Source organism: Solenopsis invicta, chromosome 7, assembly GCF_016802725.1.
Source record: "Solenopsis invicta isolate M01_SB chromosome 7, UNIL_Sinv_3.0, whole genome shotgun sequence".
NCBI lineage: Eukaryota > Metazoa > Arthropoda > Insecta > Hymenoptera > Formicidae > Solenopsis > Solenopsis invicta.
Window position 1 is genome coordinate 18655360 of NC_052670.1, and position 24014 is coordinate 18679373.

General features: G+C 44.0%; 1 protein-coding gene across 10 annotated transcripts in view; it reads right to left on the bottom strand.

Annotated features, from left to right (window-relative positions):
- The window catches only part of LOC105198614 (metalloendopeptidase OMA1, mitochondrial), a 199584-nt gene that overhangs the window by 61610 nt on the left and 113960 nt on the right, over positions 1-24014 (bottom strand). For all 10 annotated transcript variants that reach the window (XR_005575207.1, XM_039451793.1, XM_026139378.2 and 7 more), the window contains 3 exons: positions 4705-4812; positions 4435-4635; positions 4116-4292 (listed from right to left, as the gene is read on the bottom strand). Coding sequence is in view for 9 of the 10 variants with exons in the window: in XM_039451793.1 (XP_039307727.1) it covers positions 4116-4292; positions 4435-4635; positions 4705-4812 (486 nt within the window). In the remaining variant the exon portion in view is untranslated. The remainder of the gene's footprint in view (positions 1-4115; positions 4293-4434; positions 4636-4704; positions 4813-24014) is intronic.

Consider the following 24014-nt stretch of genomic DNA (forward strand, 5'->3'; position numbering starts at 1 on the left):
AATAATATATACATTATTTTTGAAACAAATCTTCAAATCTGAGTAAATTTCTTTAAGCAATTAAAAATTAAAACTGCGCGACCAAATACCGTGATATTCCATATAACGCTCGCATAACGCAGAACAGAGAACACCCCATTTCTCCATAACATTACGTCGTATCATGCTTTTTCTCTCAATCAAGTGTCAAGCGAAGAAGATGCACGATAAAGCGTGCCCCACCACCTTCTGTCTGCTTTCTGATTTCCTCCGCGCTACCACGTGCGTGCGCGGTTTCGCGTGTGTGGCAGCGCGCTGCCCGGTAGCCATTGCTGCTTCTCTTTCCTTATTGCGCCGCCATTCGCGACTGCTCCTAACCTGGCGACCGACGAGCAAACCCCGTATGCGGTGGGGAAAGAAAATGCGCGCTCATTCGCCAAACTTTACTAAATTTTAAATCGTTAATTGCAAATAATAAAAAATGGTAAAGGACTTTTCTTCTTACAAGGAAACACAGGAAAGTGTTTGCCTCAGATTAAAACGAGTTTTTAATATGTTGTAGTATAGATAAAAATAAGGGACACGTATTTTTTTATACGTGCCCATACGCACTTTAAGGGGGTGAAACACCCCTTTGAAGAAAATCGGGTTTTTTCTTTCGAAGCGTGTATCGTCGAAACTATAAGAGATAAAGAAAAATGTTCTCAATGAAAGTTGAATGCATGTTTTTCTCGCATAAGATGACAAAAACATTTCGAGGACAGTCTGTGTTTAACATGAAAACGCAGACATTGAGAAAAACATTTACTACAAAATAAAACGACACTACACTAAAGAATAACAACAATTACAGTGTAAGACATTAATTTTTTGTTTAGAAAATAATATGTAATTAATATAAGTTAAACATTTATTTACTGGTTTACATGATTCGACTAGAATATTTGTTCTCTTCAACATTTTATAAATAAGGAGACTTGGATTACAAAAAATTATTACTCACACATTCCATACCTTCACTATCTAACGCCAGCTCATCAACTAACAACAAGAGAACTAACATAAAACTAATTAAAAAATTAGTTAGAAATTTCATCTTTTATACTGCATTTATACAATTCAATTAATGTGTTTATTAAATTCTATTAGTGTAGAAATATGCATAACCACGCTACTGGCGCGTGCACTTTGGGTCATTTCCTTACATACGTAACTCTTGAATCTATACATGTCAATACTGCCGAGACGTAAACATTCTATTTCAAAATAGGAAGTGACCCTAAGTGCACGCACCAGTAGCGTGGTTATGCATATTTCTACACTAATGGAATTTAATAAACATTTTAATTGAATTGTATAAATGCAGTATAAAAGATGAAATTTCTAACTAATTTTTTTTTTATTAGTTTTATGTTACTTCTCTTGTTGTTAGTTGATGAGCCTGGCGTTAGATAGTGAAGATATGGAATGTGTGAGTAATAATTTTTCGTAATCCAAGTCTCCTTATTTATAAAATGTTGAAGAGAACAAATATTCTAGTCGAATCATGTAGACCAGTAAATAAATGTTTAACTTATATTAATTACATATTATTTTCTAAACAAGAAATTAATGTCTTACAACACTGTAATTGTTGTTATTCTTTAGTGTAGTGTCGTTTTATTTTGTAGTAAATGTTTTTCTCAATGTCTGCGTTTTCATGTTAAACACAGACTGTCCTCGAAATGTTTTTGTCATCTTATGCGAGAAAAACATGCATTCAACTTTCATTGAGAACATTTTTCTTTATCTCTTATAGTTTTGACGATACACGCTTTGAAAGAAAAAACCCGATTTTCTTCAAAGGGGTGTTTCACCCTTAAAAGTGTATTAGGACACGTGTAAAAAATACGTGTCCCTTATTTTAATCTGTACAACATATTAAAGGCACGTCAAAATCGGAGGGAGTCACTTCCGTAGCGCACGAACGCGCGGACAGGTGCGCGTACCGTGCGTATAGAGAGGTTTTTAATTATTTTTGGAAAATGTGAATGTTGTATCGTAACTTTATTATATACCGTTGAATTCGTAATAAAATAAGCTTTATTTTGCTTATAAAAAAAATAAAAATTTTGAAAAAAAACAGGTAAGTGGTGGGGGAAAGTATTAAAAAAAATTTTTTTTTAATATTTTTTTTCTCTGTTATAAATTACTCTTCGAGCCATTCAACTTTCATTTAAAACATTTATTTCTATCTTTTATAGTTTCGACGGCATATGCTTCAAAAGAAAAAATCCGATTTTCTTCAAAGGAGTGTTTCACCCCCTTTAAGTGTGTATGGGCACGTATAAAAAAATACGTGTCCCTTATTTTTATCTGTACTACAACATATTAAAATCTCGTTTTAATCTGAAGCGGACACTTCCCTGTGTTTCCTTGTCAGTTTGACTTGCTCTATCAACGCACAAAAGCAAAAACAATTGTTTTTTGACACCCTGTATAATTTACAATATAAATTACATGTCTCTTTTGAAAAGCAATTATATATTTTCTTTACACCAATTGATTCATCTCATTAGTACATTCATAAAAGTATTAAAGTATAGTGTTATAAAAAAAAAATAAATAATTTAACAGACATTCAACATTTTATACTAAAATATATAATACTATAATTAATTATAAAATATTTTGTGACCTATTGATCTTTTAATAATACTATTAGGAGTATAAATAAGTTTCCGCCGTTTCACAAAAAATGGCGCCACTATGTTATGGTTGAAAATGTCTGTTGCAAAACGTTATATCGTAAGGTTGGACATCTGGCAACAACATAACCTTAAAATATTAGCGATTTTGTATCAGCATCATATATCTTTTTCGTGCAAAAATGTCGAGTTTTGAGCCGAATAAGCGTCATTTGCGGGAGCTTTTGATTTACTTCTTTAATTTAAAGAAATCTGCAGCCGAGGCGCATCGATTGCTTGTAGAAGCATATGGTGAGGCTGCCTTAAGTGAAAGAAGTTGCCGTGAGTGGTTTCACAAGTTTAAGAACGGTGAATTTAACGTCGAAGACAAAGAACGTAGCGGAAGGCCGAAAGTGTACGAAGACGCGGAATTGGAACATTATTAGACGAAGATTCGTGCCAAACGCAAGAAACACTTGCACTTACATTAGGAGTGACTCAACCAGCAATTTCACATCGCTTAAAATCATTGGGAATGATTCAAAAACAAAGAAACTGGGTTCCATATGAACTGAAGCCGAGAAACGTTGAACGCCGATTTTTCACATGTGAAATGCTGCTTGCCAGGCATAAACGAAAGGGTATTTTGCATCGTATAGTCACTGGTGATGAAAAATGGATCCACTACGATAACCCAAAGAAGAAGAAATCATGGGGATCACCTGGCCATGCTTCAACATCGACAGCCAAGCCGAACATTTATGGAAAAAAGCTCATGTTGTGTATTTGGTGGGATCAGCTTGGTGTCGTGTATTATGAGTTGCTCAAACCGAATGAAACCATTACTGAGGCTCTTTACCGAACACAATTGATGAGATTGAGCCGAGTAGTCAAAGAAAAACGTGCCCACTACTACTACTCCAGACACGACAAAGTTATTCTTCTGCATGATAATGCTTGTCCACATGTTGCGGCGCCGGTCAAAACCTACCTGGAAACACTCAATTGAGAAGTTTTACCCCACCCGCCGTATTCACCAGACATTGCTCCTTCTGATTACTACCTGTTTCGATCGATGGCGCATGGCCTGTCTGAGCAACACTTCACATCATATAAAGATACAAAAAATTGGGTCGATTTGTGGATAGCTTTAAAAGATGAAGCATTCTTCCGACGCGGTATGCTGTTAGAAAGATGGGACAAAATAGTGGCTAGCGATGGACAATACTTCGAATAAAATATTAGGTACCGTTCATTCACAATAAATGGCCAATTTTTGATAAAAAAACGGCGGAAACTTATTTATACTACTAATACATTAATATTTTTATATTAAAATAACTAAAAGAATCATATTATGAAAGAAACTATATAATTCTAGTTAAATGAGTTTAATTTAACTAGTTTAGTAAAATAATATTTAAAATTAAATAACAAAAAAATTAACAATAACAAAAGTTAAATAATTACCCCTGATTCCTTTCGCAATTCTAATGTTTTTGTCATTGCGTCGTTTAACTTCTTCTCTCTGTCTCCATGTGCAGGATGTGTTGATATCCATGGTAATTCTGGAGGCAATGTATGCATTTCTGTAAGTGTTCTCATTGTAGCCCAAAATACAACAGCTTCACGAATATCAATACAAGCCTGTGAATAAAATAGCTGTGTATATTCATTTGTAACCGATAGTTCATTTTTGCATAAGTGCATAAACAGTAATACAAATACAATATAAATACAAACTATATATAATATTAGAAACAGTATTTTGCTGTTATATAAAACATACTTTTGCAGCCAGTTTAAGTCCTACTTCATCAGCTTCATTCTCCAATACTCTACTAAATGGAAGATTGTATATGATATTCACAATTCGTTCTCCTATTATGTGAATTATAGCAGCTGATAAATCAGGAAACAATGCCCAAACTAATAATATAGGTATTGCTACTAAAAAGTCCCACAATAATTGACCAGATAGTGCTTCAAGCTGTTCATAAAAAGTCACCGATTATTTATTTTTCATAAGAATAATTAACATTTTCATGTTATTACTTACTGAATGTAATAGTAGCGAATGAGCCATTTCGTGCGCTAAAACAATACCTAATTGGTCATCATTTTCAATAATTTTTAAGATGTCTAAGGACACAAAAATGTTTCCGCCCTAAAAAAACAAAAGAGTTAAGTAAAAATAGTTTGTGTGCTAAATCCATCGACGAGATAATTTTAAAGACCAACTTATAGAAGTTCGCGTGAGTATTAAAACTTAAAAAATTAAAAACAAATACAATTTCAAGGCTCTTATGAATAATAATTCAAATAAAAGATGAGTTAAGGAGCCGTGCTGGGTGTTGTGCGCCAAAAACAAACAAATGCCAAATAAATGCAAACTTTTCAACCTTTAACCAACGGTCTTCTTCAATACAAGAACTTAGATTTGAATATAAAAATGTAACATCCGCTTACAAAATTCGTGATATGTCTTGAGGACCGTGTATAGATATCGTTTTTGAAACATGATCTATGAGTTCCGAAAACTACATCTTGTAAGAGGTTAATAGGAATGTCACAACACACCTCGTGTTGTGACATTCTTATTAACCTCTTACAAGATGTAGTTTTCGGAAATCATAGATCATGTTCCAAAAACGATATCTATACACGGTCCTCAAGATTATTATTTAAACTACGGTGTTCCCAACATATCACAAATTTTGTAAGCGAATGTTGCATTTTCATATTCAAATCTAAGTTCTTGTATTGAAGAAGACCGTTGATTAAAGGTCGAAAAATTTACATTTATTTAGCATTTGTTTGTTTTTGGCGCACAACACCCAGCACAACTCCTTAGCTCGTCTTGTTTTATTTAAATTATTAAAATTTAAATCATTAAGAATAAGAAATTAATAATATATACAAGATGATTTAGAACAGCCCATGTGTCCCTGTAAAGACGTGTTGTTGGGTAAATTCTAAGACAATTTTTTCTATATAAAAATTTTGACCGATGCTTACTTTTTGAATTATAAAAAGATAAAGTTAGCCAATCACGGGCCTTGTAGACACGGTAAACAGAAGCGGCGCAAATCACCGTCCGACGCGGGCGCTTACGCGAAGCACTCTTGCAATCAACTCTCTGACAATGAAAATCATTGTATTGCATAAAACTATAAAACACATACACATACGCGCGCACACAGACATACATACAGACACACAAACACACACATAAACACACACTCCCTTTCTCCTTCTCTCTCTTTCTCTCCTTCGCCCTCTCTCTCTCTCTCTCTCTCTCTCTCTCTCTCTCTCTCTCTCTCTCTCTCTCCTCCTGCGTAAGTAGCATGTGGACGTGTCTCTGTGTGCTCTGTATTCCGATACATTTTTCTGCTGCTTGCTGCCCTTTAGGGCCCTTATTTTTCAAACTAGTATTGAGGACAATCGAACTTGACGTGATCTCCACATCTGTAAGTACCTAGACTAGATTATTGCTGAGCTCTCTGCAGTTCTTGTTGCATATCTCGTCTAACTCTCGAAAGGCTGACATCGCGATCAGGTATTACACCTGCGCACTCAGACGCAAACTTGCCCTGAGCACGTAAACTACAGAGCGATACTGTGTTCTTTAAACTCACGATCGAAGACAGCTCGGCGAGCGCTGATTGACTACCTTTCAGATCTGTTTCCACGATGCTGATGCTTGCCTGCAGTGGCTGCAAAAAATTTATTTCGGCCGCGCACTTGCTTCAATGTAATTGTTCCGCCAAGCATCTTTACCACGAAGAATGCTATGCCGCTCTAGCTGACTCTGCGGCCCTGACGGGCTCATTGGTTGGTGCAGGCTTGGTTACATGACCCTCCAAGATACAGAGCAACACTAAGCGGACACCTATCGCCCATGCCGCCTCTTCTGCGGCGGCTAGCGGTGCCGCTGCCGTTTGCGCTGGTACTTCTTGTTCAGATTTTGCCAGATCTGGCGACATCGGCGTAACTCTCCTTACCAAGCTATCTGCCATAGAAACACAGCTTCGGGACCTCTCAGACATTAAGGTGCAGCTGCGGGATCTCTCATTAAGTCACAGCTTGCCACGCTCAAACAGAAATTCTTCACCACCACCACCACGTCGCTTACAAATTCTGTAGGCAAACTTAGAAACCAACACGCTATGCTGGACGAGCGGGTGAGCGCTCTCGAGGGTCGCGCTGGCTTCCAAGCTGAGCTGAGAGGCTTCAGTTGACTAGAAGAGCAACTTGAGGTCCTCGAGCAAGCGAGACTCGGTTCTGAGCTTATAATTTTCGGCGCGAGAAAATCTCCCTCCAAAAAATTAAGGGAAATAGTGACCAACTATAGCCTTACTATTGGCGTTTTAACCGCTTCGGACGACATCGAGAGGTGTTTCCGCATTCGTGCCAACGGCAATCGGCCTCGCCCTATTGTGATCAAGCTTTCTTCTAGCGAGGCTCGGAACAAGTGGCTGGTTGGAAAGCAATCTAGAGGCGCACTGAACGGAGATACCGGGCTTGTCTTCTGGCACAGTCAAGGTAAACGAGAAGCTGACGGCGCGGCGGCAGCGCGCGCGACGCTTGCTGAGGCCAGGAGGGCAGTAGGAAACGGTCAATTGCAACAGGCCTGTGTGCGCGATGGGTCTGTCTTAGTCAGGCGCGTAACGGATGTCTTGCCCGTTCGCCTTCGCAGGTGGGATCACCTGCACTCGCTTATCTCCGACCCCCCGCTCCCCGCCCCAGTTCCGTCGGCTTCCTCGGGGGTGGCTCAGGGTGATTCTCGCTCCTCCGGAGCGGCTGTCGCGCTGGTCTCCCTTCTCTGAGACTCAGAAACTGCGTCAAGTATACCTAGAAGGACCGTGCTCCTTCCGCGGCGCGCGTCGCAAACTGACCTCGGCGCCATTCCTAAAAATCCGAGGGTGATCTCGTCGCGTAGCAAGTGACGCCCCATTCGGGCGTCCGCCAAACACGCGGGTTTGCGAGTGTGCCACGTCAAGTCAGTCCCTTCTCCCCCACTTGAACGAATTTTCTTATCATTTTTACAGAAAGTTCTATGATATCATCGCGCTGTCAGAAACGTGGCTTAAGCCACATATCCCCAATGCTTTAGTCAATCTTCGGGGGTATTACCTATTAAGACTCAATCGCGCGGGAAGAGAGAGAGGGGGGACTCTACATGCGTGCCGGCTTGGGCGCGATTGTCCTCGCCTCGTCCCCCTGTCAGTACAAGGCTCAGCCGGAGTATCTTTTACTTCGGATATCTGTCCCCGGTTGCCGTCCGCTCCTATTGGAAGTGATATATCGTCCTCTTAAAGTCGGCTATCTGGCGGGTCTCCGGGCCGACTTCGAGACTCTTCGCTATATTTTCAGCTGCTGTCTTGATTGAAGATTTCAACATTAACTTGAACCGCTCAACTCATGACAGCAAATCGCTTCTCGACCTCTGTACCTCAAATAGCCTCTACCTCGTTCCTTTCAAAGATACCCATTATACCTCCCACTTCTACACTCGCATTGATCACTGCCTTGTCAGCAATAGGACTCTCCTACTACCAGTGCCCACTCTCCTTCCTCAATGCACAATCTAATTGAAGTTACGCTGGACTTCAACGTATATTGCCGGCCACCTCAATGTCTTACTACTCGTGACTTCTCGCATTTCGACCTTTAATCTTTCCAGCAATCACTGTCCGCTCTCGACTGGTCGGACTTCCGTCGCCTGACCGTCAACGCAAAGCTCAACCTTCTTAATAAAAGCCTACTCTCCACCTTGGATCTTCACGCCCCACTTCGCTCCTTCAAGGCAAAGAGCAGGCCGCCTGCTCCTTGGCTTGATCATACGATCAGGGCCAGGATGCAACGCGGCAAGAAGAGCTTTCCAACACTCTCCTTCCCCCACGAGACTCCTCAACTTTCGTCATCTTTGCAGCGAAGTTAAACTTCTCATTGATATGGCTAAACATAACTACCTCCATCACAGACTTAGCAGCGCTTTTAATTCCACGTGCCTCTGGACAGAGCTTCGCACACTCAGTCTTGTAAAATCCAAATCAAAGCTTCCCTCGCTTCCACCCGACCTCACTCTCGACAACTTAAACCATTTTTTCATAACATCTCATCTTCTTCTTTCTTTCTCGGCCTCCTCTCTTCCTCCTCTGGTACATTTTCCCAACTTTCGCCTGCGTTGGATCCCCCAATCTTCTCATTTGTTAGCATTACCTCTCTTGTCCTAAGGAGATTCTTAGCTCGCAGCTCTTCCGACTCCGTGAGACCAAATGGTCTTAGTTGTCGTACTTTGCTGGCCAGTCTCTCAGTTACCTTCCCTTTTCTCCTTGAACTCCTTAATCATTCTCTATCTTTCCTTCCAGGAAGCTACCCCACATCATCCTTCTCCCCAAATCTAAATCCCCCTCCTCTCCTGCTGATTTTCGTCCTATATCCCTATTATCCTTCCTATCCAAAGTCCTTGAGTGGATTGTCAATGATCAACTCTCTCCTCATTTCCAACCTTTCCTCGATCCCATGCAAATCGGCTTCAGGGCGGGTAACAGCACGCAGACAGCAATGGTCCGTTTAACTGACAACAACCAAAAAGCCATGGACGCGCGGCAAGTCACTCTACTCATTTTTCTTTTTGATTTCTCGAAAGCTTTTGATTCCGTGCATCACAATCTTCTTTTAGACAAACTCTCGCGCTATTCTATATCTCAACCTGCTCTAGATTAGTTTCAATCCTATCTCTCTTCTCGTCGCCAGCGGGTGCGCGGACCAGACGGGTCCTTCTCGGGTTGGCGGCCGATTCCCTGCGGCGTTCCTCAGGGCTCAGTCCTCGGACCACTACTATTCGCCATCTTCATCAACAATCTCAGATTTCACCCGCGTCACTGCAGGCACATACTCTACACGGACGATCTTCAAATTTACCTGCATTTTTCCCCGTGTGACCTTGAGGACGCTGTGGGAAAATTGCAGGAAGACATCACTGCCGTAGAGAGATGGTCTGGCTTAAACCGACTAAGTCTCAACGCCAATAAGACTAAATGCTGATGGGCAGTTCTCGTTCTGTCAACAATATTCGCTCTAACTACGACATTGTCTTTCATCTAAACGGCTGTCCCGTCGAACTTGCAGAGGGTGCAACTAACCACTGGGGTTTTCCTTACTCCCACTCTCAGTTGGACGGAGAACGTGCGTCAAATCTCTAGAAGGGTCAGCGATATCCTCTGGAGGCTTAAACTATTTTCGAACAATCTCTACCGCGCTTTGCGTATTTGTCTGGTGACCTCCCTCATCTTCCCTCATTCTCTCTCACCTTCGATTACTGTGCCGCAGCTTATACTGATCTTAACGAGGAGATGAGGTTAAGGCTCAGGCGTCTCATAAATTCTTGCATACGCTTCATATATAATCTGCAGAGAGACGAACATGTCTCACATCTCTATCGCATGCTAGACTGACCTTCCTAGGATGACTAAAGAGCCTATCTCTCCTGCACCTTACTCTTCAGCACCCTTACCTCTGGCTCTTCTCCCTACCCCGCTTCCAACTTCCGCTTCGTTAATAGGCCTCGGGACGCCTCTCGTGCCTCTCCTCGTGCCTCACCTCGTTCTACCCTCCTGCCGCACTTCCTCAACTTTTCAACGATCGTTTTTCTATACAGCCGCATCCTTCTGGAATTTCCTTCCAATCAACATCAGCCAATCCAAAACCGTTCAAATATTCAAACAAGAACTCTTTGGTCACCTGAAAGGTGCCGCGCCGCTGTAGATTCTGGAGGAACGCAAACCTTCTATAATTTCTCAGTCACCCTCTCTCTCTATTTATGTCATTTTTGCTCTGCGCTTATTTGTAATATTTATTTTATTTTATCTTATATAGATTCGTTATGTTATTTTATGTGATTTTATTTAATTATATTTCGTAGAATTTAATCCCGCTTTTCTATTCTGCGTTGCGCCAGTATCATTCAGCTCAATTTTCTGCGTTAATTTTTGTTATTGTATCGAATCACTTTATTTTTATATTACCTTATTTTTATTTTGTCAAATTCGTACTCAGCGCCAGTTATCTTCCTATCCTCTTTTATTTTGTCAATATCTTTTGTACTATCCATATGTATTCATAATCTTAGTGTTCTGAGAAGACTTCCTTTAGGTAACAAATGCTTTGTCTGTCTGTTTCTCTGTCTCTCATTCTCGCTCTCGCGCGCGCGCGCGCGCGAGAAGAAGACGTGTCGAGAGTCGCTCCGTAAATGTAATAACTTTTGAGTGGTTTAAAGTGAGAAAAGACGTAAAATAAATTGTTTGACTTACGCCGCCATAGACCGGAGATAGCTGTGAAAGTTATCTAGCCGGGATATGGCGATCTGTGAATGTGAGCAGTGAAATTATTGTTCGGGATATTAAAGTCTCACAAGACAGTAGACATACGCGGACACAAAAGTGCTGACGTGTGTAAGTGGTTCACAGGTGACGGATCGCTTATGCTAATATTAACGGTTTCGGCCGGTAATTATCAGCATGGACGAGGAATATGCAGAATACCGATGCTCGGCATGTAGGAAGGCAATTAAGAGCAAAGTTGTTAAATGTAAAACTTGCGCGAAATATTTTTACCATCCAAGGTGTGTAATGAAGCATAAAATTCCTGATGGAAACCAAGAGTACGTGCCGTGTAAAAGCCCAATTGAAGAATTTTTGATTGATATCGAGAAAGTACTGACACCGACAGGAAGAGATAAGACATCATCGACAGGATCTGTAGGATCTACAGGAGCGGTCGCAACAATGAGCAGTGGAAGTAAAAGGTCAGATATTGATTTAAAAATAGATTGGATGATAAAAGCTGTAAAAGAAATAAAAGATGAGGCAGTGCAAAAAAATAAAATTAAAATAATGATTAAAGAAGTAGTTCAAGAACAATTAGGAAATGTCAAGCAAGAACTAGAAGAAAATGATACAAGGAACAGCATATGGATCAAAGAAAGGACAACAGAAAAGCTACAGTGAAGCGGTTAAAGAAAAGAAGAAAAAAAACGTTCTAATTGTTATACCAAAATTGCAACAAGAGAGTGAAGACACAAAAAAAGTAATAAAAAAGAAGGTAGATATAAAAAAAATGGCAATGGAAGTAACAAAATTAAAGAAAGGAAGCAAAGGAGTGGTAATTGTAAAACTGAAGAAAAAGTAAAAAAATTGAAAGAGACAATACAAGCTAAGCTGGGAAAAAATTATAAAGTGCTGGAGTCGTCTCAATCGAAACAAAAAGTAAAAATTGTTAACATAAATTTAGAAGAGATGAACTTAGATAATAATGAACTTATAAATACGATTAAGAAGCAGAATAAAATAGATACAGTAAATGTGCAAATTGTAAAGAAAATAGTTAAAGAAAAAAGTAACAATCAAAGAAGAGGAAATAAAAAAAAATCAATAATAATGAAGTAGATAAAGAGACGCACGAGCTGATATTGAAGAAATCAAAAGTAAATATAGAATAAAAGAAATGTCCTGTATTTAATCACGTCAGTGTCAAAAAATGTTTTAAATGCTGGGAGTACTTCCACATTGCGAAAAATTGTACGAGAGAAGAAACATGCTGCAAATGCGCAGGAAATCATAGCTCGCGTGTTTACACAGCGACGGAGAGCAAATGTGTGAATTGTATGTTCAAAAATACAACAAATAATCTAAAAATAAATGACGAACATGAAGCCATCAGTCGAGAATGTTCGACTTTTAAGAGGGCGTTGCAAGAAGAGAAGAGGAGAGCAAGTTGGAAGGATACAAAATAGTAACTACCGAAGAAAGAAGAAATAATTATGTATACAAATGTACAGAGCTTACATAGCGCACATAGACGAATTGCAACATCAGGTTATGAAGAGGATAAATCCTGTGATGATAGCGATGTCGGAAACCAGGCTAATTAGTGACATAGGAGACAGTGAAGTAAATGTGCCAGGTTACACAGTAGTTAGATGCAATGAAAAAATATGAACGCAGGGGGAATAATTATGTATATAAGAGACGATATTAGATATGAAGTAGTATTAATAAAAAAGTTAGAATCAAATTGCTGGTGTGCTGCAATAGAAATAAAAAAAAAACTATATAAAGGAATGATAATGGTAATATATCACTCACCAAGCGCACAAGGATTTCATGGAATGTTTTGAAGATATAGTAGAGGAGTTAATAATAAAAGGAGAATGCATGGTAATAGAAGATTTTAATATAGATCTTATGACGGACTCGTTTCATGCGAAGAAATTGTAAGAGACAATATTAAGCTTGGGTGTAAAACAGTATGTGAATGAACCGACGAGAGTTACGAAAGACAGTCAGACAATTATAGATTTAATTTTCTCTAATAATAATAAAATAGTACAAGTAATTCATAAACCTAAGATTACACACCATGCGTGGCTGAAAGTAAAGTGTGAGTAAAATTGAAAGTAAATACAGGGAATTTAGCGCTAGAAATTACAAAGAGTTCGATAAAGATAAATATGTTATATTAGTAAAAAAACAAATTACAGAAAAGTCAGGGATGGCAATGTGAATGTATAGGTGTAAGTGAGAGAGCGAAAAAAATTTGTTAAGTATAGTAGATGCATTAGATGTAATGGCACCAAAGAAAAAATTTAGAATTCTAAAAGTATGGGAGGGGAAAAAATGGTTCTCAGATGAGATAAGAGAGGCTGCGGATAGCAGGGATAAGGCATATAGAAAAGCATTGTATGACAATACCAAACAAAATTGGTCACAGTATAAAATTGAAAGAAATGGAGTAGTAAAATTAATCAGGAAAAAAAGAAAAAATATTACAAAAGTATTATAAATCTTAATAAAGAAAATCCTACAATTATGTAGAAAACCTTGAAAGAAGTAATTAGGGACAAGCCAGTAGATATAAAAGAAATAAGAAATATACATTTTGAGATCTTAGGCAATACCAAAGAGTGCAATATAGCCGATAAATTTAATTTATATTATACACAAAGTATTAATAATATAGTAAACTCTATAAAGGTAGATAGATTCGGCAGTGATATAATTGAATTTTCGGATGAATATAAATAAGAAAACTATACTACCAAGAACAAAGGAATTATGGAAAGTTTTGAGGTTGTTACACTAGAGCAACTAGAAGAAATAGTTGTGGGATTACCAAAAAAGAAAGGTACAAAATAACTAGTGATATATTGAAGGTAGTTTTTCCTGTAATAAAAGAAAAATTTGCGATTTTAATAAATAATTTTTTAAGAGAAGGTCATTGTCCGGATGGTTGGAAAACCTCTACTATAATATCAATCCCAAAGATAGATAAAGCTAAAAACCGAACAAATATAGGCCTATTAATATGTTACCAATATATGAAAAAGTGCTAGAATTAGTAGTAAAAGAACAACTTGAAACATACTTGGTAACCAACGGTATTATAACAGAACATCAGGCGGGATTTAAAAAATATTATTCGTGTAAAACAGCAATTCAATCTGTCATAGACGAATGGAAATTAATAGTGAGCAAAGGAAAAATGGTAGGAGTTATCTTCATGGATCTTAAGAGAGCGTTTGAAACAATAAATAAAGAAAGATTGTTAGAAAAAATGTATCAATACAAATTACAGTTCATGTCTATAAGGCAACGGTTATGTTATAACGTTAATGTATTTATCTTTAAAATGTTAAATGGCATGGCTTCAAAGGCGTTAAACGTTAAAATACAGATAGTGGGAGGAGAAGGCGATAGGCAAACGAGGCAGACAGGAAACTTAATATTAACTTTCCGTAAAACTAGAAGTGCTCAAGAAAGCTTTTTTTTATGAAAGTATAAAAATGTATAATTTGTTTCCCACTGTGATTACGCAATGTAGAGAATTAGTAGCGTTTAAGAGATTGTTAAAGAAATATATATCAGTTAATGTTAATATATAGTTAATGTGTGTATAATAATTGTGTACAAGAAATAGCTGTAAAAACTAAAATAAAAATCAATCAACCATCAATCAAAATCTCTCCCCCTCCCCCCCTCTCTCTCTGTGAGTATACAGTGGTAGCGCTTTGCTTTTGTTCCGCTATTTTTTCGAATCTTTTCTGCCGCATTTTGTTCTGCGGAGGTTACTGTTGCAGCTTACTTGTTCAGGGCCTCCTTTGCTTAACTCCTGCTTTTGTGGTGAGTGCATCCAGGTCGTCTCTGCTTCCCTTTTGCGGTTTAACATGTTGCTTTCGGCATTTTAACCTTTTTTCTGGGCCGGCCTTTTGTCGCTCTGCGCTTGCGCTGCGGGTCTGTTCGTTCGCTTGGCGTTCCAAAACTACAACGGCAAGGACCTCTTTTTGAGTCGGCGCTCCGAAACTACGGCGGCTGGGACCTCTCTGCAACTCGGCGTTCCAACACGCATCAACGGCTGTTCTCTCTCTGATTGGCTGCTCTGAGCCGATCGTCCAATCATGACGCACGCTTGCGGTATCTATAAGAAGTTCATTTTTGCAACAAATGCGTTTCAATGCGAGCGCACCAAAAGGCAATTTTATCATAAGAAATGCGTGGCTAAGCTTGCTGGGTCGGCATGTTGTACGCCGGCGGCTTTTTCCTGTCCTGCCTGTAAGGAACAGTCTCTTGAGACATTCCACCGTCCTGCCCTGCTTTTGGGTTGCTCGGCCCCTCTGAGGATGTCGCTACCCGGAACACACCGGAGGCGAACCCCCTCGGTGCTATGGTGGCTTCGCTCCTTGCAAAAATGACCGTCATCAAGACCCAGCTGCGGGATCTACCAACTATCAAGTCTCAGCTACAGGAACTTTCTTCGATCGGTCCCCAATTAGCTGCCCTCAAAACTAAGATGTCTGCCTCAGAAACGCTCACATCTTCACTTACCAAGCTTCGGCAGTAGCAAGCAAACCATGCGTTGCTGCGCTTAAGATGGGTCCTGTGTCTGTCACTGCCAATGCTGACATGAGAAAGCTTGAGTCCCGCCTCGACGCCCTTAAGCAGGTCAATAGGAGCTCTGAACTCATTTTATTCGGGGTGATTCATACCCCTTCCGAAAATCTGAAAACTATCTTCAGCAATATCGTACTTGCTCTGGGCGTTGAGGTTGGCCTCGATCATATCATGGGTTGTTTTCGCATCTCTGCCACGGGGGCCGCCCCCATCCGCTCGTGGTTAGATTGTCCTCGCGCAAACTTTGCGACTGGATTCTTGTGGGATAGCGATCTCACGGGAAGCTCGACAACTCGTCGGTTTCCGGTCTTCTGCCTGGGACTATCGACATCAACGAACGTCTCCCCTCCACCACTCGTAAGATTTTTGCGGCTGCAAGGGGTACTGTTGGCGCGGGTCGTCTACACCGTGCTTGGGTGCGCAACGGGCTTGTTTACGTTAAGAGATACCTCGACACCTCACCTATCAGACTGCGGGGAAACGATCATCTTTCCGCTTTTACTGTCGGTGCCCTCCTGCCCTCGTCGTCTTTCGGTGGGTCTTTGCGTAATCCTCGTGGTTTAACGCGTAGCCTCGCGGCTGCTCCTCCCGAGCCTAGACCTACCCATAACCTAATGAACTTATTATAACCAACACTAATATAGAACTATGTACTACAATTATTACATACAACGAGCTGCACAACTCGCTCAACTGGCACGGTGCGAACAAAGGAAAGGCTCAAAACAGCAGCGCACAATACAGCGAGCCTCCTCCGAATACGACCTCTGAGTGAGCTCAGCTAGACCTGGTGCTGCGTACGCTCCGTCGGAAGAGAAACGAGCCTGACAACTGGCCGTCGAATCTCCTGTATAGCTCCCCGAACGGTCACGACCCGCACCTCGCCATCATCACCCGGGTGGAGACGCGTGACTCGCACCAGGGCCACCGCGTCGGTGGCGTTGTTTCCTACTTCAGCAGGCAAAGCTGACTTTCCTTCAGGCCACCCTCCACACGCCACCACCTTGGTCGAGGAGTCAGCGCCTGGAGGTACTCCTGCGACCATCGCTACCAAAGGTGATCCCTCATTTACTGGAGTAGCTTCCAGCGTGTCAGCCTACTGAGGGAAATCCCCGTCAGTGTCGGCTCGGGGATTGCCTTCAACAGAGCGCCAACGAGAAAATAGCCCGGTGTCAACACATCCAACTCGTCGGCGTCGTCCGAAAGCGCCTGCAAGAGTCGAGAGTTGAGACGCCTCCACTTCGGCCAAAAATGTAGCCATCTCCTCATAGGTCAGTGTTGACTCGCCGATGACTCGGCGCAGATGGTGTTTGAAGGCCTTGACCGCAGCTTCCCAGAGGCCCCCAAAGTAAGGGGCAACGGGAGGGTTAAAGTGCCACTCCTCACCCTCCTCTAGCTTGCCTACGATACTCCGACTACTCTCGCTCGCCACTTCCAAAAGACCGCGCAGCTGTCGATCCGCGCCCACAAAGTTAGTCCCGCAGTCACTATACAGATGCAAGCACAGTCCTCTGCGGGACACGAAGCGTCAAAACGCTGCAAAAAAAGCGTCAGCTGTGTAATCGCTAACAACTTCGAGGTGGACGGTTCGCAAACTGAAACAAACAAAGACCGCCACGAATGCCTTGTAGGCTCTGTGACCTCGACTTCTCGTGGTGCGCAAGAGGATCGGTCTAGCGTAGTCCAAGCCCGTGTGAGTGAACGGTCGACTCGGAACGACCCGGGCTCGTGGGAGGTTGCCCATCCGTGTTTGGGGATTTGCCGCCCGCCATCGCAAGCATGGAAGACAACAATGAATATAGTGCTTCACCAGTGGGGATTTGCCAACCTCGCAGTACCCAGTACCTCCGACGTAACAAAGCGAGCGTTAATTGGGTGCCTCCATGAAGAACACGGCCGTGCTCGTCCGCGACCAACAGATAGGTGAAATGCGAACCTTACGGGAGTATTATGGGATGACGCTGATCCGCATTCAACAGCGCGTGCTTCAGCCGACTACCCACGCGCAGCAGTCCCCTATCGTCGAGAAACGGACTCAGCAACCAAAGTGCACCCCGAGAGTGTTCGATACGCCCTCTCAATAGAATCTTAATTTCGTCCCGGAATGCAATCCTCTGCGTGCATCGGATCCACATGTCCCAAGCGTCAGCCAGCTCAGCAGCCAAGAGCACCGGCCCCCGCGTCAAGTCGGCACGCGACGTTGCCCGTGTCAGCCAGCAGCGCATCCAGGCGGTCACTCAAAACAAGCGACGCAACGAGGAGAAGCAAGTCAGCTCTTCAGGTTCTTGCTCCTCGCAAGCGATGAGGACTCGAGCAGCTCGCTGCTCAGGCAGCCCCCGACTCAAGGCCATCGTTGTCCCCGCCAAGCCGCAGAGCTCGCCCACAGGTACTGAGGTCCACGCCACCACAGCTCGTGCGCTCACAGCTCCAAGGGAGATATTCCTCGCGACGCGCAATCGGCCGGATTGATCCGCCCTAGTACGTGATGCCAGTGCGCGTTCGGCAGTGCCCCCTGAACCTCGCCGACCCTGTTCGCCACGAAGGTTGTCCACCGCGTAGGATGTCCCTGAAGCCATCCCAGAACGACTGTGGAGTCTGTCCACAGGTGAACTGCTGCTCCATCCAAGGTCAGGACGGAAGCGGTGTGAGTCGCGAGCCGCGTCAATAGAGCAGCTGCGCAAAGCTCCAGGCGCGGAAAGGAAACCTGCTTGAGCGGTGCGACTCGCGTCTTGGCGATCAGCAGCGTCAGCCATGCCCTGCCGTCCGCGATTGTGCGGAGGTATAGAACTGCTCCGTAAGCGCGTTCCGACGCATCGGCAAAACCGTGCATCTCAATAAGCGCGCCCGGAAAATCTACACGTGACCAGCGCGGGATGCGGACCTCCTCCAGGACGGACAGCTCCATCCGCAAACGTCGCCATTACTCCACGTCCTCCGCAGCAAGAGGGGCATCCCAGTCAAGTCGCCGCAGCCACGCCGCCTGAATAAGAAGTTTGGCATTTATTACGACCGGGGCGAGCCAGCCTAGCGGGTCGAAGAGACGCGCGGTTTGCCTCAACACCGTGCGCTTAGTGATCAGCTCCTCTGTCATGCTCTTGACAATTGGAGCAAAACTGTCCTCAGCGGAAAGTCAACATATCCCCAGGACATAGTGCTCTTCCGACATCAACGCGACCGTCGACGGCAGCGACAACCGGTGCTCAGCGGGGATGTCGCGCAGCAGGTCTTCATGGTTGGCGACCCACTTGCGTAAGCGGCTTCCGCCCGCCAAGCTTCCGCCCGCCAAGCACAACTGAGTCAACTGCTCGCGCAGCGCGCAGGTCTCGAGCTGAGAGGAAGGCGCAGACAGCACATCGTCCACATAGGTGTCCCGCCGGAGAGCCTCAGCGGCTTGACAAAAGCGTTTACGGCAAGCGTACTCAGCAAGCTGACGCAACGTTCGAACAGCCAAGTAGGGTGCACTGGCCAGGCCGTAAGTGACCGTGTTAAGGTGGAACTCCTGGACTCGGTTGTCTATCCTCTAGTAAATCCGTTGAAGGTCATGGTCCTCCGGATGCACCCAAATCTGCCGGTACATCTTTTTGATGTCCGCAGCGAGTACAAACCGGTGTTTACGCCAGCGCATTATCACGTCGCAGAGCGTTGGCAATAGATTCGGCCCTGCAAGAAGTTCGCTGTTTAAGGAGGCACCAGAGGATGTCCGTGAAGAGCCGTTGAACACAACGGGGATCCTAGCCTCCTCGCTGTTGCCCTTCCACACTCCGTGATGAGGCAGGTAACATGCGCGTAAACAGTCCGCCGGCAAAGAAGGTGCCGGCGTCATGTGGCCAAGCTCGAGGTACTCAGCCATGAATTGTGAGTACGCGTCACGAAGAGCAGCTTCCTTCTGGAAGCGGTGCTCGTTCGCCTGCAACACTCGCAGCGCAGTAAATCACGTGTCGCGTAAGTCCGGCAGAGCCGAACGCGTCGCGAGTTGGACGATGTAGCGTCCCGAAGCGTCCCGTGAGTGTGACCGCGAGTAATGCTCCTCGCAAGCCGCGTCATCTGGAGACAGTGGGAGTGCCGCTCGCAGCGGCTCCTCTAGTTCCCAAAATCGGCGCACTAACACATTCAAATCGTCAACAACGGAGCACTGCAACGAAGTTAAAGCAGTGGTCACCTGATAAGTGCTTACCGGACCCATGATGATCCATCTCAGAGCGGTCTGCTGCGCGATCGGTTCCTCATCACCTCCCAGCCGCATACCTGGCCGTGCCATCTTGGCGTAGACGTCGACACCGAGCAGCAGCTCGATTGGGTCCGTAAAGCTGAAGTCAAGGTCAGCGAGATCAAGGCCGTGAATGTGCGACCATCCGCTAGAATCAGCCTCCACGGAACCACTGTAAATCGAGAGTCTCGGCATCACCAAGGCGGAGATGGCGAATACCGTGTCCCCGACGCGCGAGGTCAGATTCATCGCGATTCGTCCCCGCGACACACCCGACCTCAACCCGCCCACTCCGTAAATTGCCACGGACGCCGGTGTCCGCGGCAGTCGCAGACGTTAGGCTAGCAATTCCGTGATCAACGAAATCTCTGATCCCGGATCCACGAGAGCTCGAACTGCGTGCAAAGTTCCGAATCGATCCGTCACCAGAATGCGCGCGGTGGCGAGAAGCATCTGCGAAGGCTCGAAGTGAGGATGCTGCGCGGCATGCACTGACGGCGAAGGTGCTCCTGGAACTGTCTCGTACGCGTCATGCCATAGTGTGTTGTGGCGCGCGGCGCACCTAGCACACGCCTTCGGCGAAGAGCACGCACTCACCTGATGTCGTCCCATGCAGTTAATGCACAGGCAATTAGCTGTCACTCACTCCAACCGTTCCTTTGCAGGCCTCCGACGGAACTTCTCGCATGATGAAGTGATTCTGCTTGCACACCACGCAGCTGCGCTCGGAACTTACACCTTGCTTCCCGGTGTGATGAGCGGATCTTCCCGAGGAAGACTCCCCCTTGACAGACCGCAGCAACTCGTGCGTCACGAGCTGTTCCTCGAAGAAGTCCTTGAACTCGTCAAACGACAGCGGGTCGCTTTTCTTCGCGATGGAATTTTCCCACTCGCGTCTTGTATCCGCATCGAGCAATTCCACCATGAGATGCACGAGCAAGTGAGTGGTATTGGAAACGGGCTCGCCGATACCTTCTAAGGCTTGAGTGGATGCCACCATGTCGTGGTAGATCCGTCGCAGGTCGGCTACGCAGTCCGCTTTCATTTTTGGCAACGATGTAAGCGCGGACAAGTAAACCTTGAACAACAGCCTCTTTTTCTCGTAGTGGCCTTTCAAGATTGACCATGCGCGTTCATAATTTGCGTCCGTTGAGGGCAGGTCCCTCAGAAGCTCTTCCGCTCCTCCCTTGACACTCGTCTTTAGATAGTGGAGTCTTTGGACGTCGGACAAATGCGGATCCTGACCGACGATGGAATCGAACAGGTTGCGGAATACTGGCCAGTCTTCGAACTTGCCGGAGAACATTGGAAGCTCGAGCCGAAGAAGCGGGGCTCGCTGCACACTTTCGGCCTTGACCGTCATCAAAACATTTTCTTCGCTCTTTGCCTTCAACACCCACCCGAAGTCCATCAATGCAGCTCGTTGGCTGGTGTAGAACATCTCCACCTCTTCGGCAAGGTCATTCGTATAGTACTCGGTTTTCCTTAACTCCTTCCCGTGAGCAAGCCCGAGCTTATCGTGGTTATCGAATTTTGCCCATCGCTTCTCCAAAATGGCCAAGGCCGCCTGGATGTGGTCGACGGCCAGGTTCGCGACGCCGGTCTTCTTGAGGTTTGCGACAACGCGAGAGATCCGGAACTCGGATTGTTGCTCCAATAACGCCTTCATTCAAATAATTTGGAGGTCGGGCTCCACCACTCACACTACAGACTGGCACGTTTACTCCGCGAGAGTGAAAATGTAAGCACGTATGCACCGGCCGCGACGCACGATCCGACTCGAAGGACCAGAAAATATGATAAATATTTCGGCACTTCAGGATAAAGCACGCGGAGTAACGGCATAAGGCCACTTGACTATTACAAAATTTTTAAACTTTATTAGTTAACGTCTTGAAGCTCTTACAAATAACGCCGGCGACGCACCAAACGCGTTGACAGTCTTGAACCAAGTGCCCTAAATGGTACTGAGCCGCGTATTTATAATGTTCGCGCGGAATGCTTCTAGAGAAATCCGTCGTCGTCAAAGCTGTTTTCGACTTTCTTTGCTTATTCAGCAACGGCGATTCCAAATTCCTTCTAAAAGCCCGCGCGTACACAGGAAATCACGCTCTCTCCCGCTGCCGCTCACGCGTTGTCATGCCGCTGCTGGCTTGGTTCCGGCGCAAAAACGAGTGATGGATTCGGCTATCGAAAATAACAGGGTGCGATCTCGCACAATTTCTTCATTTTAAGTTCTGTTTGTCTTAAGTTCATTTGTCATCTTTACTTTTGTTGTTTCATTTTCTTTTTGTTTATTTTTGTTATTTACATTGTACTCTATCCTTGTACTTATTTTCTGTACTTATTTTCTGTATTTTATTCTTAGAGGACTATGCCCTCGAATAGTAATAAACGCTAAGTCAGTCAGTCAGTCTCCCCCCCCCCTCTCTCTCCCCTCCCTCCCTCTCTCTCTCCCCTCTCTCTGTCACTTTGTTCAGTTTCGACGTTTTTACTGCTTAATTTGGATAAATTTCACGATTAAGAAGTAACATAAAAACCCCTCATGTTCCTATGTGACAAATTAACGTTCAAAAATACACCTAGTTTATTTTTCCGTTAAAAATTGTATCAAAAAACTTGTAACACTTTCAAGAACGTACTTACACACTTGATGGATAGTACAAGAACGATTTACGAACGATTCTATTACTTCATTATTATTAATTAGTATTAATAGTTAATTACTCGACTTAAAATCACTTGAAATAAGAAAGTAGTATAGTAAAGCGGATTCTAACTCAAGGATCTGAAGGGGATACGGGGGCAGGGAAAAATTCACAGCGTGCCTCTTTGCCGTACTAACCGAGATGATGTCACACGAGAAGCGGGGAGCAACATTTCACGGCGTGTATTTTTACCGTGCTAACCGCGTTTTAGAGGGAGATGATGCCGCCTCGATCTGAGGGGGAGTGCGGGTCAGACGAGAATTTCACGGCGCGCGTCTTTGCCGTACTAACCGAGATGATGTCACGCGGGGAGAGGGAGGAACATTTCACGGCGTATATTTTTGCCGTGCTGAGCACGCCTTGAAGGGGGGCGATGCCACCTCGCGGCGCTAATCATGGCATAGGTAACATCACTTAAGGAAGAGCACTGCTCTCTCGCTCCCTCCCATATATGTGCGCTCTCACTTCTTCCACGTACGTATGCCTTCTCGCTCGCACGCCAATCTTTTCTTTGCCGTGTTAACCGCGTCTTGGAGGGGGGGAGGATAATGCCACCTCGCGGTGTTAGCATAGATAGCGGAAGCGCACATGTTTGCTCTCTCGCTCCCTCCCATATATTGCGCTGCCTCCCGTATTGCGCTCTCACTCCCTCCCCGTACGCTAACACCTCTAAGTAATTTTTTATCTTACCATGCAACTTAAATTTTCGATAACACAAAAGATACGTTTTATCAAAAGGTATGGCAGTGTCTTACACCAAGTGACCGTTGCATATTAAACACTTTTTACTATATAACATGATCGCACTATTGAACGTGCATCATACGTCTATTGAACCGATATGAAACATCTATTATACGTCTACGTCTATCAAACGTCTATCGTACATTGTACGTCTATCACACTACTATATTGTACTACAGACGTTCAAGCATAGTACGTTATACGTTTCATAATAGTAGACGTTTGATAATAGTATGGTTGAACGTCAACCATACTATTATCAAACGTCTAACGTCTACGAATTACTTATGTATTACAGGAAAAAATAAAAAATAAACCATAAATACGTTTATACATTTTTTTATTTTAAAACATCATTTTGACATTGTAACCAATAATTGTATAATTTAAATACATTCTGCATAACACAATTCTTAACATGTTTTGCATGACGTATAGTGCTCGCAGTATCCAATTTATTTAAAGGTTCAATGTCTTCGTAATCAGCATCCACGGTTTCAGTAATAACATTGTAACTATACGCCCCTCCACCGTCCGTGCGCAACCGTTCCGTCCACTGAACGACGAACGCCGAGCATAGCCGGGGACCACGTGCGCGCACGACCGAACTTCGCCGTGCGACCACGCGGCAACACGCGCGCCGACCGTGGCGTTCCGTAACGCTCCCACTCCGGCTCAGCCGACCGAGCGCGCGGATTGGCTTGCTCAGCCGCGCGTTCGGATATATAAGCCGGCAGTGGAAACGCACAAGATCAGA